This window comes from Lampris incognitus, chromosome 5, assembly GCF_029633865.1.
Source record: "Lampris incognitus isolate fLamInc1 chromosome 5, fLamInc1.hap2, whole genome shotgun sequence".
NCBI classification, from domain to species: domain Eukaryota; kingdom Metazoa; phylum Chordata; class Actinopteri; order Lampriformes; family Lampridae; genus Lampris; species Lampris incognitus.
In genome coordinates, this window is record NC_079215.1 from 43,527,426 (window position 1) to 43,545,702 (window position 18,277).

The following is an 18,277-nucleotide window of genomic DNA, read 5'->3' on the forward strand; positions in this document are numbered from 1 at the left end:
TGGCAGTGTCTTCAGTACACAGGCACCATTACCATCCATTCAACATTGGTTCCGTTATAAGCGGCGGGGGGGGGGGGGTTATCAGTAAACCAAGCCTTCATTGACATGTCAAAAATGTCCGTGTCCTCATTCCTTCATTTTGACCAGCTTGTATCATGGAGGTCTCGACAGGGTCTTTGGCACGCAGCCTTCACAGCATCAGAGGCCGTCCGGACTGACGGCCAAGCGGCGTCATGTGACCACCCCCGCGCCGCTCCGCTGGTCTTCCCTCCAGACTGACCACGGCGTCGGAGGGACATGGCGGCTTTCACTTCGCTGGGAAATTGTTCCTTATCTCTGGAGGCTTAAATGTTTGTAGGTATAAAGGAGTGAATTCCTACAAGCAAAAAGAAAGAAAAAAGAAAAGAAAAAAAGCTTGCGGTGCGTTCAAGAGTGAAACTTGCTCTCCGCCGCTGCAGCCGACGCGCCTTTACGCGCCAGAAGTTGTTGCCCAAGACCAGCGGAGAGGAGAAAGATCGCATCAAGCTGGTTGTGTTTTACACAAGACAGTGTTCGAGAGGGAATTTCTTCTTAGTTAAGTATAGTGATTTACCACTTAACGTCAGCAACGCTTGCTTTCGTTTGGACTCTTGGATTTGGACCAAGTGTGCCGCAAATGTCAATGCGGCTTGTTTGTGGCCGAAGCAGCAAAGTCGAGAGGAAGGCATCAGGACCGGACTGACCCATCGGCAAAGTAAAAGGCACATGAAATATATTGTTTTTGGCTATTGAGTTCAAGATCCGTATTTTTTGTCAACTTACAAATGATAGACGATTTTAATGCTATGAGATCTGTGCGCTGCTGAAAATCCATGGACCGGTCGCAGATCTGGTGCACTTGTGCGTAAAACAGCGATGAGAAGCGGAAAACCAAAGGGTTGTTTCAGCTAAATATAGTATATAACCATCCATATATGACAGAATACTTAATTTTTCTCCCCCTCGATGATACACGGACGCCGAAATTGCCACAGGTCCATGTCGCATAACTCACATTTTCTTTTACCCGAAACAATCCGAGAAAGCCAACCAAGTTTCCACAGGGAGGAGAGATGGCTTCGACCAACAATGTACTCCTGTTATCCATCATCTTTATTGCAAGTGAGTAGCGATTACAGCACACAGCGTTTTCTGTACTTTCCACATTTTATAAACTACATGATCGTATGGTATATTGTGATTGTGTTTTTTCATATTAGGAGTCTTTTCCAAAGAAGGTAAGTCCTGTTGTACATTGACACTGTATGGCAGAAAGATTTAGGGATATGATAAGCTTATGTAAGGTTATTATCTCTCTTTATTACCACTCTCTCTCTCTCTCTCTCTCTCTCTCTCTCTCTCTCTCTCTCTCTCTCTCTCTTTCCACTCGTCTGTGTGCGACCCGTTTCCAGAGACGCGTAAAGTTGCCAGCGGTAGTGATGCGCCGCTGGCCGGGGTGCCGGACTGACCCCTCCGTTTACCTTTACGGAGAGGCGGTTCAGACGTCTCGCCCCTGGCATCATTCAGCTACATTCCTGGTCGTGTTTGCTGAATGGCTTGTCGGATGAATTCATAAATTAGAGCAGTCCGCACCAAACAGGCAAAGCACACATGTATACACAGTATACATAGGCTTTATGTTGAGACTGGTGGACGGTTTCTCCAGACAGAATGAGCCCATCTCTCCCTTTAACAAGGAAAGGAGATCAGGTTATGCTCTCAAGATGCAGTGTCGTACTCTGTAGGCCCAAGTTGTCCGCAGTGAAATCATATGAGCGGTCTTCAGGGAAATGTCCATCCAAGGAACCAATCAGCTTCTGGGTTTGGGTTTGAATTGTGTCCCAAACACGTCTTTCAATAATAAATCTATTGATATAGCTAATTTTTTTTTTGCTGCACAGTACGCAGGTGGCTCTCCCTGAAAATAAATGAAATTGTTCATTTATGATCGTATTTAAGGCTTTTATCTGACACACACTTGCAAAAAGGAAGTAAGAAGGAATTCCTTCTTACTTCCTTTTTGCAGTGGCAGCTTTTGTGGGGTTTGAACATGTGGCACCCTCACTTTCTAGTTGAGTAATGATATGGAGCAGCAACAATAACCCCCCCCCAAAAAAACAAAACAAAAAAACAAAAAACAACACACACACACACACACACACACACACACACACACACACACACACACACACACACACACACACACACACACACACACACACACACACACACACACACACACAGTTATACTGTTGTACACCATGTGGTATTTTACTAAAATTTTAAACCTTGCTAAACATGAGTTTCCAGACACCTGGGTTGTTTGGGGTTAGCCATGACGTATAATAGTGATTTTCAAAAATCTGGGTTTAAGAAACTAGTTTTACTTTCACTTAGGTAGATCCTTGTGCAGTAAACATTTCCAGAGGAATTTCATGTTTAATTTTTCTGAATATGACGCACCATAGACTGTATAAAAAGGTGGACGTGACGTCAGCCACTGGTTTCTCAAGGGGCATTTCGAGGTTTGGCTTCATGCTCGCCGCCATCTTTGTTGTTGGATCAAGAAAATCCAATTTTGGGAAACTGGGTGGAGCTTAGGTGGAGCTGGGGTGTGACCTCGGTGGCAGACAGCACGCACCTCCAACATGCCACGCTATGCCTTATTGCAAAATGGTACCGCGTAATGTTTTCCAGTGGAAGACAGTTTCATGTTTCTCCGTGTACTGAATTCTGTGGAAAGTGATGTAAGTAGTTTTACTGCATAGGGTTTGATGGTACGTCCATGACCTTTGTGAGTCCTGGAAAAAGTAATTCCTTCTTTGATGGTCTTTTTTCAGGTCACTTGGGTTTTCAGTTTTGTTATTCTGTGAAGTTTCTCTATGAACTCATTCAAATGAAGGGTCCTAGTATAGTGGGTTTCATCGTCTGTCATTGACCTTACCTGCCAGTTTCTCGCTTTGGGAAGCTTTTTTCAAGCCCTGTGAGACTGTAACTGGAATGTGGGGCTATACAAATAAATGTGACTGTGAATTGTAACCAAGAGAGGGAATGGGGTAGAAGACACATGGTGGCCCGGTGGTTAGCACTGTTGCCTCACAGCAAGAAGGTCCTGGGTTTGAACTTCAAACCCTAAGCCGTCCCAGGTCCTTTCTGTGTGGAGTTTGCATGCTTTCCCCGTGTCTGCATGTGTTTTCTCCGGGTGCTCCGGTTTCCTCCCACCATCAAAAATACATGCGTGTTAGGGTCCTGTCTGTGTCCCTGAGCAAGGCAATGGAAAGAAGAACTGGAGTTGGTCCCCAGGCGCTGCAGCTGCCCACTGCTCCTATACAATAAGATGGGTTAAATGCAGAGAACAAATTCATTGTAACAATAGAATGACAAAAAATAAAGTGGCTTTCTTTCTTTCTTCTTTCTAAAAGGATCTGTATGTTCACCAGAAAGAGACAGGGTTTGGGTTGCATTGCCAGTGTTTCCATGTTTTTTGTGGACGTTCATGAACTAGATATGAAGAACCTGCTCAAAGCAAGTGAGGTCTCAGGGACATGTTCTTTAGAAACATTGCGCGCGCGCGCGCTCGCGCGTGTGTGTGCGTGTGTGTGCGTGTGTGTGTACACCTAAAATAAGAAGCAAATATCAGTTGGGTTCCCTTAATAATTTAGACATTTTCAACCTACTAAAGTTCTGTCTCTTCTTCTCAAGTTCTGTCTCCTAACATAGACTTAATTCCTGAATGGTATGTCTCTATTTGTGGAGCACTGCATAAGGGATGTTGTTTTATGGTTATTTCGTCTCAGATTTGAATTCTTAATTTCTCAAGGATGTCGAATTTTGCATGGACTAATTTTGCATTTATTAGCACGCCTGCTCTCTCTTGAAAACCTGCTCAAAATGAACTAGGACTTTAAAAAAGTGTAGCTACACTTTCCTCTTTTTATTCAGCTTGCGCATGGTGCAAAATACAACTGTAGAACAGTTTTCCAAAAAATTTGTTATTATGCTTTTCATTTATAGTGTTATCTTAACATAGCAGTGAAAATGCCATCTATTGGAGAACGAACTACACACTTGCATGAACACATGCATTTCTCTTTTTATAATCATAACTAATAATTCTTAGAATTGTGTTACACTCTCCTCATTTGTCTTCATAATCAAGACAAGTGTGGAATGAAGAAAGAAGTTTGTACAGAAAAAAGAAGGGGGAGGGGGCTAGGTTCCCGGAAGGACAATCACATCTATTTTTCCCTTAGACAATGTCACATGGGCCCTGTGATGGACTGGCGGCCTGTCCAGGGTGTCTCCCCGCCTGCCGCCCAATGACTGCTGGGATAGGCTCCAGCATCGCCGCAACCCTGACAGCAGGATAAGCGGTTTAGATAACGGATGAATGGACGGATGGCCAATGTCACATAGGTGAACCATCCATATCAACAATTAACAGTTAGCGTTGATAAAATTCTGGTTCCTTCAAAAAGTCAAAGGTAGTACAAGACTGTGTACATAACTTTAGGAGATAAGTCAACTATAAATCCCAATGTGCATTACATTTAGGAAACATCCAATCAAGGAGCTTAAAATTCTGTTTGTCGTGCTATTAAAGCTTTGTAGCTAGCTAAACCTTCTATAAGATAACTGAGCAGTACTTTGATCAATTCAACAAGAGCTATGGTGTACTGTTTTCTTCCCAGCTGCCATCAGAGGTCTGAAGTACATCGATGTGCATTCTTCCACTTCTCTTTGACTTTTTTGCATTGCACTGCATCCAAGCTCAAAAATCATCGAGATTCGTGTCTTGATAGCTGAAGGGCATATTCTCAGTGGTTTACTCTTATGTAGTTTATTGAAATAAAGAGAAATCAAGTTGATATTGGTTGTTTTTTGGTTTATAAGCTTATGTAAAAAAATAAATATTTATTGACATACGATCAATTGAAAACACGTGGCCTTTTTTTAAACTTGGGGTTCAATAATCTGCCATTTTAAGGAAAATGGATTGCCTCTAAGCTCTACAAACAGGCCTTTACATGTATTGGTACGTTTGAAAATAAGTAAGTTTGGAAAAAAACGATGTTGCTCAATGGGATGTGAAATATCTAAAGCTACTATTCTTTTCGGCTACACCCGTTAGGGGTCACCACAGCGGGTGATCTGTTTCCATCTCTTCCTGTCCTCTGTGTCTTCCCCTATCACACCAGCCACCCGCAGGACCTCCCTCATGTGAAATATCAGAACTGGTAATCAGAATCAGAAACACTTTGTCATTTCATTTCATGTACTTGCTCATATGAAATGAAACAAAACATAGTTTTCCCCAGCCCACGGCAGTGCAACTCAAGGACAAAAACACATATTCAAAACCTACAAGAACTACAAGAACACATATTTCCAAACTAATATATATATATATATATATATATATATGTGTGTGTGTGTGTGTATATGTATATATATATATATGTATATGTGTATGTGTATATGTATATATATATATATATATATATATATATATATATATATATATATATATATGTACACTACCGTTCAAAAGTTTGGGATCACCCAAACAATTTTGTGTTTTCCATGAAAAGTCACACTTATTCACCACCATATGTTGTGAAATGAATAGAAAATAGAGTCAAGACATTGACAAGGTTAGAAATAATGATTTGTATTTGAAATAAGATTTTTTTTACATCAAACTTTGCTTTCGTCAAAGAATCCTCCATTTGCAGCAATTACAGCATTGCAGACCTTTGGCATTCTAGCTGTTAATTTGTTGAGGTAATCTGGAGAAATTGCACCCCACGCTTCCAGAAGCAGCTCCCACAAGTTGGATTGGTTGGATGGGCACTTCTTTTAGCAGATTGAGTTTCTGGAGCATCACATTTGTGGGGTCAATTAAACGCTCAAAATGGCCAGAAAAAGAGAACTTTCATCTGAAACTCGACAGTCTATTCTTGTTCTTAGAAATGAAGGCTATTCCATGCGAGAAATTGCTAAGAAATTGAAGATTTCCTACACCGGTGTGTACTACTCCCTTCAGAGGACAGCACAAACAGGCTCTAACCAGAGTAGAAAAAGAAGTGGGAGGCCGCGTTGCACAACTGAGCAAGAAGTACATTAGAGTCTCTAGTTTGAGAAACAGACGCCTCACAGGTCCCCAACTGGCATCTTCATTAAATAGTACCTGTTAGAGCCTGTATATATATATATATATATATATATATATATATATATATATATATATATATATATATATATATATATATATATATATATATATATATCACTGTCCAGGAGAACGAACGCCAGCCAGGATGACTTTCGGAACTTCCAAAAAAAAACTTTCGGAACTTCCGGTCTGCATGAGCTAATAAGTTAGCTCAGCCTGCCCCGCTTCCGCATCCTGTCAGACCGCCCTCGGCGTTTCCTCTTCGTCACAGCACCTGGCAGGACCCTGGTCCCTGGGCCCACAGGACGCCGCAGACCAAGCTCTCCCAGCCATCAAACGAAGACAAACATAGACGCAGACGCGGACAAAGACGCGGCATGAACGGTACTGGTTGAGGCCGCCACAAACGTGAATTCGCGCCGCCATCTTCCCACACCGGTGCTGAGTGAGGCTGCTGCAAACGTGAATTTGCGCCGCCGTCTTCCCACACCGGAAGCGAGTTGTGTCTAAATATCTGTAGTAATATTTATAAAGTTCTCTCAATGTAGACAGGACATTAATAATTCCACGCTGACGATTCTTCAACGTGATAACCATGATAGCAACGTGATAACCGACCTGTGTCGGCTCAATGGGCTAGCTGTGTAGGTAGCTAGCTGTGTAACCGATCTCTCGGTCGTCACAAATACACCTACTCGAGCGGGTGCATTTGTGGAGAAGTACAGGACGTGCTCTATTCAGTCTGGACAAACACCAGCAACAGTGTTTGTCTGGGTGATTCAACATATTGAACTTCAACTTTAAACCAAAACATTAAAACAGCCAATAAAACACCACTACCCTGTTTAGCAGTGATGCGTATGGAGCTAGAGTTGTGGAATCAGATCTTGTGTAAGCGACGATGACCTGGTGTTTACCCCGTGACCATAGTCTTCTTGTATGAATGGTCAAAGACAGGATGAAGCTGTGTTTAGAAAAAAATGTGTCATATACAGGTTGTATGCGGGAAAGGGGCTGGCAGTGCCAAAAACGTTTGTTTACGCGTAAATCTTTAGGGTTGTAGCTCCAAGCACTGATATGAGAGATGACATTGATTCTGCCTGAGCAGGTTTCCTACCAGTTAATGCAGTTTTAATTTATGTCTCTTTTTTTTAAATTTTACTTTCAGCCCCATACAGCTTTGTTATAAGTGTAGGTGCTGTGATAACCACTCAGGTTCGCACCCATACACCCTTATACAGATATCACTGAACTATTTGATGAAGATCATGCCTTACAGGCAACATATTCAACCATTACCGTAAAGCATCCATCCAGACTAAGATACCCTTAAATCTAAGTCTAAATTATTCAAATATGTAATGCACTTAGAGGGCACTTTGCAGTTCTCTCAGTCTTTCACCATGTCAGTTTGTTTGTTTGTGTGTGAGCATTTCTCCCGGGGAACTTTCCTTTATGATCCTGCAGAACTCTATGCCATGATAATCCACAGCATAACCTAGCCTTAACCTTTTACCTGAGGTTTGACTATCACAAACGTTCAACTGTAGCTATTACACAGAATATGTCACTAAGTCCATTGTCCTAATGTGCATTTGAAATGTCAGAAACAAAGCTTTTGCTTTTATAAAAGCTTTGTTTATGCTTGACACTACATTATATATGTACACCCCCTGTCAAACACACAGACACACACACAAACACACAGGGCAAGATATAGTGAGAGATAAATGCATGGGATGTTACCCTGAAGTAGCCTCTAATGCAATGGGGGAAGGTTGAAAGGCACTTTACTATTCACAATAACCTTTACTTTCACTCACTCACTACTAGGTGTTTAATGCTAACTGAATCTACTGCACCCATACAAACAGGTATATGCGCGCGCACACACACACACACGCACACACACACACACACACACACACTATGTGCTTGCCAGCCGATCTGAGACAATGAGTCACATAAGTTTGTGCTTTGGGGTTGACATAGCATCCTTGATATACTAATAGGTTTGACTTAAGAAACATGGCCTTCACTGTTTTGTCAGCCACAGTCATGAAAGCTAATGTTTTGTCAGTAAGGGCTTTTTTCAAATGTTAATTTCTATGGTCCAAATATGATTGCATATCTTACAGGGCCACATTTTTATGTGCGTCATTCATTAAGGTCCATTTGGCAAGCTGCAGCAACTTTTTTTTTGTGGCAAATAATTTGCACTACTACAATGTAGACTAAACTAAACAATCCTGTTCTGAAGTCTGTCCAGTTCCCTTGTTTCTGTTCCCCTTTTGAGGAGCCAGGAACATTTGTCTTAAAAAAAAACCAAACTTGAAATTGCATAATGTTGTTGAGCATAAATGCCCAGTCAACCTTCCTTCGACACAGCATGTAAAGCCAGAAAAACAGACAATTCATTGAGCACTGAGGGAACGTTGCACCCAAAACATCAATTTAATTGCTTGATACTATGTCATCATTGCGTTTGACAATGTGCATTTAATGGCTGAATCAGGTAGGAGGGTTTGCTATGAGGATGCAGCTTTTGAGTAATTTATAAAGACCACTTTATATAAATCATAGCTTAGGGCTGAGACAAGCACCGCTTTTGGGGTCCTCTCGAATGAATGCATGATTTTGGCTATTTTTGTCCAAAAAACCCTGCAGTAAAAGGGGGTGAACATGCACAGCACACACAAGCAATGCATGCTCATGCACGCAGTCACAGATGCAGGTGTGCACATACACATAATTTCCTCTCATCACACACACACACGCACGCACACACGCGCACACACACACACACACACACACACACACACACACACACACACACACACGTTCTCTCTCTTGTGTGGTGACATTTGTGTTTTCAGTGTTACATTTACATTTAGAATGCATCCCAATCCCCCTCAGTCCTTTCTTGCTTTCCTAATAGACAGACCAGGCAATGCAGTTAGATGATATGGCATTTATTTATTTTCCTCCTTGTCACTGACTTGGCTGAAGGCGCATGACTCAACTCTTTCAAAATAGAAGAGCCATGGGACATGCTGTTGTGTAGCAGCTGCATTTGGTAAGCTTATTGAGCTTGTTCACATTATTTGAATAGAGAATAGAGAACATGCAGGTTGAATTATGCAAAAAACCAATAGACTCAGACACAGTGCATCTTGAATAATGTTTATTTGTAGGGAAATGTGTGCTTACAGTGCTTTCACAACCATGCATATCCTTGTTTGTTTTGCATACATATCTAGGCAGCGGGGCTGAGAACGCAGAGGAGAGACTGGTGAACTACCTGCTTGGCCCGGAGCGCTACAATAAACTGATCAGACCGGCTGTTAATAAGAGCCAGCAGGTCACCATCTCCATACAGGTGTCCCTGTCTCAGCTCATCAGTGTGGTGAGTACACCGAGTGTCCGCACAGAATACCAAACAAAGACCAACTCACACAGAAGAGCCAGAAGAGGCGAGAGGCTCAGTACGATCACACAAGTACTGGAGTTTCAGGAATCGGGAACATTTACTTGCCATTTCATTTCATGCACCTGCTCACATGAAATGAAATGAAATATCGTTTCTCCCAGCCCACAGCAGTGCAGCACAAAGACAAAAACACATATCCAAACTACAAGAACACATATATCCAAACTACACGAAAAAAACAACAACTCAAAAACTACAAAAACACATGTATCCAACATATCCAGAAAAACGAAAAAAAATTCCAGAATCACTGTCGCAGCTGCTGGTCTGCATGGGCTAGCAGTTAGCTTAGCCTGCCCAGCTTCCGCGCCCTGTCAGACCGCGCTGACAAATTGATTGTTTGCATGAATTTCAAGTTGATTAATATATTTTATTGAAGATGGTAGCTTTGTTAAGAGCTTTGTTTTTTAAAAGCAAATCTTTTATTGACTTTAAAAAAATCCTTCAAGGTAATCATTTGCTTAACAATATTTGGGTTGCATCAAAATGTAAGATGCATAATTTTATCTAACGTTTCACATTATATAATAAAACATTATTATCTTGTGTAGTGGTATGAAACCATTAATCAGGAATCAGGAACACTTTATTTGTCATTTAAATTCATGCAGTTGTGCACACAAAATGAAATGAAACATCGTTTTCCCCCCAGCCCACAGCGGTGCAACACAAAGACAAAAACACACATCCAAAAACTACAAGAACTACAAGAACACATATAGCCAAACTAACACATATAGTATATAAACGAGACAAAAAAAAAAAATCACCGTCAAGGAGAATGAATTTAAGCCAGGATGACTGTCGGAACTGCCGGTCTGCATGGGCTAGCAGTTAGCTTAGCCTGCCCCGCTTCCACGTCCTGTCAGACCGCCCTCGGTGTTTCCTCCTCAGGCGCAGCTCCAGGCAGGGCCGTGGTCCCCGGGCCCACTGGACGCGGTAGACCAGGCTCCCTCAGCTGATCCAATGCCAGCTCTCCAAGCCAGACACCTTCAACACACCTCCATGTACTCCAAATCACGACACCAAAAACACACTCAAAGCTAGGCAAGGTCGCCGCCAGACCGCCCTCGGTGTTATCGGAATTGCCGGTCTGCATGGGCTAGCAGTTAGCTTAGCGTGCCCCGCTTCTGCGTCCTGTCAGACTGCCCTCGGTGTTTCCTCTTGAGGCGCAGCTCCGGACAGGGCCATGGTCCCTGGGCCCACAGAACTTATGACTTATATTATGTATTGGTCTTATATTTACATAAAAGTCATACCTGTACAAATTTTTTTCAATGGGCAGAAGACCAATAGTCAACATTATATTACAATATCAATATGAATATATGCGTAAAAATAGGTGGATTTATTACTACCCCTCTGTTGTCTTGCAGAATGAGAGGGAACAGATAATGACTACCAACCTGTGGCTGTTTCAGGTATGATCTTCATCAGTGTTCAGTTTGGCTAAATGCTTTGTTCTCATATTTGTAGCACAATTGAAATGTTCTTTGATATAGTGGTGTGACATTGATATAACCTAGACTTTAAAGAAACAAAAGCTACAACACAGTTTTACTAGTCAGACATTTTGGGATTCATTGGTGTAGTATGGCAGGCCTTACGAGCCAGTTCAAGGGACTAACCAATTCGGACATTGCCACAAAGACATCATGGCTGCAATCAGGATGGGGTAAGATTTGAAAAACAAAAATCATATCTCCGAAGAGAAATCATTCCCTGGCCAAGAAGAACACTTGCTTTTCTCATATTTTAATGTTGTTCACACGAAACACCACCAGCATCATCTAGTTGTTGTTAGAAAGCCTTTCCCTCAGCGTTGTCCTGTTGTCTGACGTGGCCTCGAGTCTAACGCACAGCGTGTCATCAGAATTTTGGCCAATCGTACAATCACTCATGATTCAGGTCACAATTTTTATCTTGTTACTCTGCACTGTGGGCATGTAATGATTTTATGGGTAGCACAGTGGCCCCGTGGTTAGCACTGTTGCCTCACAGCAAGAAGGTCCTGGGTTCGAACCCCAGGCCATCCCAGGTCCTTTCTGTGTGGTGCTGGCACGTTCTCCCTGTGTCTGCGTGGGTTTCCTCCGGGTGCTCCGGTTTCCTCCCACCATCAAAAAGACATGCATATTAGGGTTAATACTCCTGCCTGTGCCACTGACCAAGCCAATGGAAAGAAGAACTGGAGTTGGTCCCGGGGCGCTGCAGCTGGCCACTGCTCCTATACAATAGGATGGGTTAAATGCAGAGGATGAATTTCCCCAGGAGGATTAATTAAGACCGGGTTCAATGGACACAGTGTGACTGTGTCTATTGAAATTAACGGGAAATGAGTGTTCCTTGTTGTCCAGATGAGCCTCTCCTAATCCTTCTTATCTCCAAACCAATGCCCCGCATTCCACATATGGCTTGATAAACGCTGCCTTTCCAGGAGTGGAATGACTACAGGCTGAGGTGGGACCCGGACAAATATGAAGGCATCAAGAAACTACGTATCCCATCCAAACTCATCTGGCTGCCTGATATTGTGCTCTACAACAAGTATGTTTTAAATGTTTTTAAAGTGTCAGCATTATGCATGTAGGTACCCTGTGTTTATTGTTGTTTTAAAGTCGACATAATGAAAAATGACCATACACTCATGACCAAACTGAATGGCAAAATAGAAAAATCATTCTTGGCTTTGTTCATTGTGTGTGTGTGTGTGTGTGTGTGTGTGTGTGTGTGTGTGTGTGTGTGTGTGTGTGTGTGTGTGCATGCATGTAGATGGTATGATATATGCAGAGATGGGCACGAATACATCAAAAAGTATCTTGTTATAAATTACAAATCCTTGCTCATCAAATGTATCAAAATAAAATACAAAATACTGGTGTGAGAAAATTTATTTCATTAAAATGCAAGTAATTTGTAAATTGAAAATATAAAAATACATTCTTTACAAACTGATAATCACATTTTAGGCATTTAGTAGCCTCAATATGGGTGTGACCTTAACCCCCCTACATTGAAAAGATGAGCTCTGCTAATTTCCCTACATCATAGATTTGAAGTGGCCAATCAGGAGGTGGGAGGCTGCCAATTCAGGGGTGCATGCTGGGTGGTTTCTTTCAGTCAAAGCGACCATTAACTGACTGAGTGAACAGCCAATTGAAATGCAACTGGGGAAACTGAACAGTTAGGCTACAGTGATGCACTAGTTCTTTCAAAAGACAATAAGACTGGGCATTTAGCAGATGCGTTTTTCAAGAGCGATAAATATAAGTGCAGTGAAGTAAGTAAATTTCTGAGATCTCCAACTTTACAAGCAACCAATTGAATGAGTGCAAAAGACATAGCAGTATAATTACAGCAGAGTATGATACAGTACAAAATAGTAGACGAGAAAGAGAAGCACCTGCTTCACCCAATGCCAACAACAACCTAAAAAAAGAGTATACTCCTTTGTGTACCCCCTAACACTGCAGTCCTTCCATTCCTGTTTTAGATGGTTTTCAGCACAACTAATATCTAACCTTTTTTTTTTTACATTTCAGTTTTAGTGGTTTTTCAGCAAAACTAATTTCTCCATCAGTTCAGCTGTTAATTGCCTTTTGTGAGGTTGGTAAACCATACCTGTAAAGGAGAAGAGATGCTCAACTGGTGCCGATGATGGCAAAGTGGTGTTGAATCTCACAGAGTAGCTTGATCAGTGGATATGAATCCAGCAAGGAAAGGTCCTTTCTGGAGTCCTCCAGAAAGTGAAGGGTGTCCAACTCTGCTTTGCTTTCCAGCAAAATAAAAATGACAAAATACTCAAAAGTAATTAAATATGTATTTTAAATACATTTAATTAAAATACTGCCCATCTCTGGGTATACGGTATCATGTGTGTATTGAATGTGTGATATCACATTGGGTTAGTAAAATGGCTGTTATCAAGGCCGCCTCTCATACTGGAGAATTTGGCTCCTCTTGAATGTTATGATGGACATCCGAAGAGATTAGAAGCCATAGGAGACACCTCTGAGGTTAGCTGATTGTATACCTGTCTTCGATAATCATTGATTGTAATGGTAGAAAGGCAGACAGGCAGAGAGAGAAATAGAGGGGGCAAGGGATTGATGAAAAGTTATTTGAATCCGTTTTTATTAATTTAAGTTCAATAGACTCTTGTGTTGACATTTGTCCTAGCCTGCTTCTCATCTCATACATCTTGGCATGTATTCCTAATACATACAGCTTCAGTATATTAACCTGAATCTCTCCCCTAACCTCACTGTAGTGCTGACGGTGTGTACGAGGTGTCCTTTTACTGCAATGCTGTGGTCTCCAACACGGGAGACATTTTTTGGCTCCCCCCAGCCATCTACAAGTCGGCCTGCGCCATAGAGGTCAAGAACTTCCCCTTCGATCAGCAGAACTGTACACTCAAGTTCCGCTCCTGGACGTACGACCATACCGAGGTTGACCTTATCCTCACCAGTGACTTTGCCAGTCGGGACGACTTCACGCCCAGCGGAGAGTGGGACATTGTCTCACTTCCGGCGCGCAAAAATGAGGACCCCAATGACATCACCTACTTGGATATTACCTATGACTTTGTGATCAAGAGGAAGCCGCTGTTTTATACCATCAATTTGATCATCCCCTGCGTGTTGATCACGTCGCTGGCTATCCTGGTGTTTTACCTGCCATCGGATTGCGGCGAGAAGATGACTCTGTGTATCTCGGTGCTGCTGGCACTTACTGTGTTCCTCCTGCTGATATCAAAGATAGTGCCACCTACCTCACTGGCAGTGCCACTTATAGGTTAGTGTTGTTTTCATGTTTGTATCAGTGTTCCCCTTATTTCTTTTCTAACTGTGGTGGTCAGAGATGCAATGCCATACCATATAGCAGGAAAGAGCATGCTTATAAAACAGCTGTTAAACATGCAATGTTTAAAAGCAAATTTTAATTAAAATCAAGTCAGAAGATACTATTAGGCAGAGGTGGCTGGCGACTCAAAAAAATGGGGGAGGACAGGAGGAAAACTAACCTACGGCATTATGTTATTTTACACTGGTTGGCTTCTTATTTGTACTTTCTTATGTTCAACAAAAAATTAAGCAGTAAAAAATGGTTTACAAGGTTAGCAGTCTTGATCCTCACTTTTGCTGTTTAATCCAAACTGTGGAATGGCTGTGACAACAAATAATCCACAAGGTCCCAAATCCATCCTGGCTCTTGCATTTGTTCCATTCCCCATGTTAATTCTTTCTCTTTTACCCAGTTTCAACCAATTACAATTTCAGTATTAGAGAGTACAGTCTCCAATTTGAACTCCTTCTCCTGCATCTTAGACATCATTCCCACTAAGCTGCTCAAGGAGGTATTTAAATTTTCAACTGTTAGCCCCATTATTCTGCAAATTCTTAATAATTCTCTGGCCTCTGGTTTTTGTAAGCATGCCATTGGTCACCCACTGCTGAAGAAACCTAATTTAGATTCCCTGTCCTTAAGCAACTGCGGAACAATCTCCAAATTGTCTTTTTTATCTAAGGTTCTGGAGAGAGTAATTTCATCCCAACTGATTTCTTTTATGAACACGTAGTGTTTTAAACAGTTTCCAGTCTGGTTTTAGAGCACTTCATAGTACTGGGACAGCGCTAGCAAAGGTCACTAATGATCTACTACTGACTGCAGACAGAGGTGACTGCTTGATTTTAGTTCTTTTAGACTTAAGTGCTGCCTTTGACACGGTCGATCACAGAATCCTCTTACGTCGGTCAGAGACTTGGGTTGGCATCAAGGGCACATTACACTCTTATCTCTCCAACAGAACTTTTTCTGTTGTTCTGGGTAACTCTACTTCCTCAATGACTCAGTTGAGTTGTGGTGTCCCTCAAGGCTCAGTTCTTGGTCCCCTTCTGTTTTTATATACATGCTGCCCCTTGGCCGGGTCATTCAAAATCATGATGTGTTTTGCCATTTTTATGCTGATGACACTCAGTTTACATGCCACTAAATTCCAAAGATCCTAGCGCCCTAGTAAATCTCACAACTTGCCTCTTTGACATTAAATCCTGGATGTCTGAAAATGTTCGTAATTTTAATGAGGATAAGTCTGAGGTCATACTGTTCAGTCCCCCAAATTCCATCAGCTTTTCGGTACTAATCATGGTGGTCTATCAGGTAGTCTTAAGCAGGCTGCTAGGAATCTTGGGGTAATATTTGATGCTAACCTTGGTTTTGATAATTAAATCAAACATGTTCAGTCATGCTTTCTCCAGCTCAAGGGAATCTCTAAAATTAGGTCATTTTTATCAATTGCTGAGCTGCAAAAAGTTGTACATGCTTTTATCTATTCTCGGCTTGACTATTTCAACACACTTTACTCAGGTACCAGCAAGGGCTCCCTCCACCATCTGCAAGTAGTACAAAACGCTGCTGCTTGGCTCATTACTGGGACAAAAAGGCATGACCATAGCACTCCTGTGCTTGCCTTCCTACACTGGTTCCCTGTTATATTTCGGATTGATTTTAAAATGTTATTGCTCTCTTTTAAGGCCTTAAATGGTCTTGCTCCTACTTACATTTTCAATTTATTGACCTGGTTTATGACCTCTTGGCAATTATGATCTGCAGATGGAGCCCTGCTGGTTATTCCCAGGTCTTGGTTTGTCACAAAGGGTGATCGGGCTTTCGCTGTTGGAGCCCCCACACTTTGGAACTCTCCTCCTATTCAACTAAGAAAAACCAAGTCTCTAGCTTCCTTTAAATCTTGTCTTAAAGCATCTTTTTATGAAAGCTTTACAAATGTTTGATATTTGTTTTCATTTATTTATACTGCTTAATGATTGTCAGGAAGGGCATCCGACATAAAATTTCGTCAAATCAGTATGAGGATTGACAAGACCATACTGGGTCGGTTAACAATGGCCACTATTGGTGCTGTGCCCTCACATGGTAGCGATGGAAACTATAAAATCCACTGTAGCAACCCCTGAAAAACGGAACAAGCCAAAAGAAGAAGAAAATACTGCTTTTATTTTAACTTGTTTTTGTAACCGTTTTGATTAACAAATTGCTTTCTTCTCCTTTGCTCTCATTTTATGACTTTGTTAGTGCTTTTTGTTTTATTCTATTACCATGTTTTTTGTTTGTTTGACATTTTTAACAATTTATCCTGTTCTGTGAAGATTTTTGTAACTTGTTTTGAAAAGTGCTACATATATGTCAAGTTTATTATTAATATTTTCCCCAACATTTGAGGTTTTATTGCTTGTTTATGTCCATATGACCACATGCTCTTTAACCATCCCCTCTCTCTTTCAGGTAAATACTTAATGTTCACCATGGTGCTGGTCACCTTCTCCATTGTGACCAGTGTGTGCGTCCTCAATGTTCACCACCGTTCACCATCCACCCATCACATGCCGGACTGGGTCAAACGCCTTTTCTTGGTCCGCCTTCCTGCATTCCTTCTCATGAGACGTCCTGGCTCCTCCAATGTCCGTGAAAAGCTTCGCCGGAAATATGCCAACCGCAGTGCTGCCAGGAATAATGTCAATGATTCCAAAGAGAAGAAACGCTATTCTGACATCAAACTGGGTGGCATCCGAACTGACAACAACTTCTACCTGAATGATGATTCAGCCCGGAGGTTTGGCTGGAAGGTAGGTGATATTCCAGATGGGATTGGTGGGCTCCCGGACTTTCGGAGGCGTGTGGCAGTTAAGTGGGATGCGGATCTTGAGGAGGCAGTGGATGGAGTGAGATACATTGCCGAGCACATGAAGACAGAAGATGATTTTGAAGGGGTGAGAGAAATTAATATTTGATTTAACAGCTGTGATAATGTATAGAAAGAGAAAAAAGACAGGAGGGAAGGGAATTACAAATGGATGGAAGGAAAAATAAATTAATTTGTGCAAGAGTAAAAGTAGGAATCTTGACATTAATTAAGGTGAAGGAATTATAAATGATACATGTTTCAATTTGTCATGCCAATAAAGCTAATTGAATTGATTTCTGTGAGGAAGCAATGGATTCTTGATAATAAGGATGGGAGAGATGGTAGATGAAATGGGGATGAAATGAAAGAGAATTTAGTTCAGTTCTTATATAAATTGCTTCACATTCTTTCACTGTGCTGGTATCATATACTGGCAATTTTCTCCATAGCCCAAAAGACATACAAAGTTCTCTGAAAATCATTCATCATATATGTCATGGATAGTCAAGAGTAGGCACAAACATGTTCAAGTGCACGTATTCCCACACACACACACACACACACACACACACACACACACACACACACACACACACTACAACCTACACAACCACAAACTCACTACCTCGTAGACTTGGCCTGGTACGCACTGATCAGCCAAAACATTAAAATCGCCTACCTAATATTGTGTAGGTCCCCCTCACGGTGCCAAAATAGCTCTGACCCATTGAGCCATGGACTCCATAATGCCTTTGAAGGTGTCCTCTGGTACTGGCACCAAAACATTTGCAGAAGATCCTTGAAGGGGTGTATTTGGTCTGCAACAATATTTAGGGAGGTGGTATGTGTCAAAGTAACATCCCCATGAATGCCAGGACCCAAGGTTTCCCAG

The 18,277-nt window shown here is 41.8% G+C and overlaps 1 protein-coding gene across 1 annotated transcript; it reads left to right on the plus strand.

Moving 5' to 3' along the window:
• The first annotated feature begins 11,062 nt into the window (after positions 1-11,062).
• On the plus strand, positions 11,063-17,620 carry LOC130112206 (neuronal acetylcholine receptor subunit beta-2-like). Its single transcript, XM_056279471.1, has 4 exons — positions 11,063-11,104; positions 12,118-12,227; positions 13,951-14,477; positions 16,986-17,620. The coding sequence occupies exons 1-4, from the start codon at positions 11,078-11,080 to the stop codon at positions 17,489-17,491; spliced, it is 1,170 nt and encodes a 389-aa protein (XP_056135446.1). The 5' UTR covers positions 11,063-11,077; the 3' UTR covers positions 17,492-17,620.
• Positions 17,621-18,277: the final 657 nt, after the last annotated feature.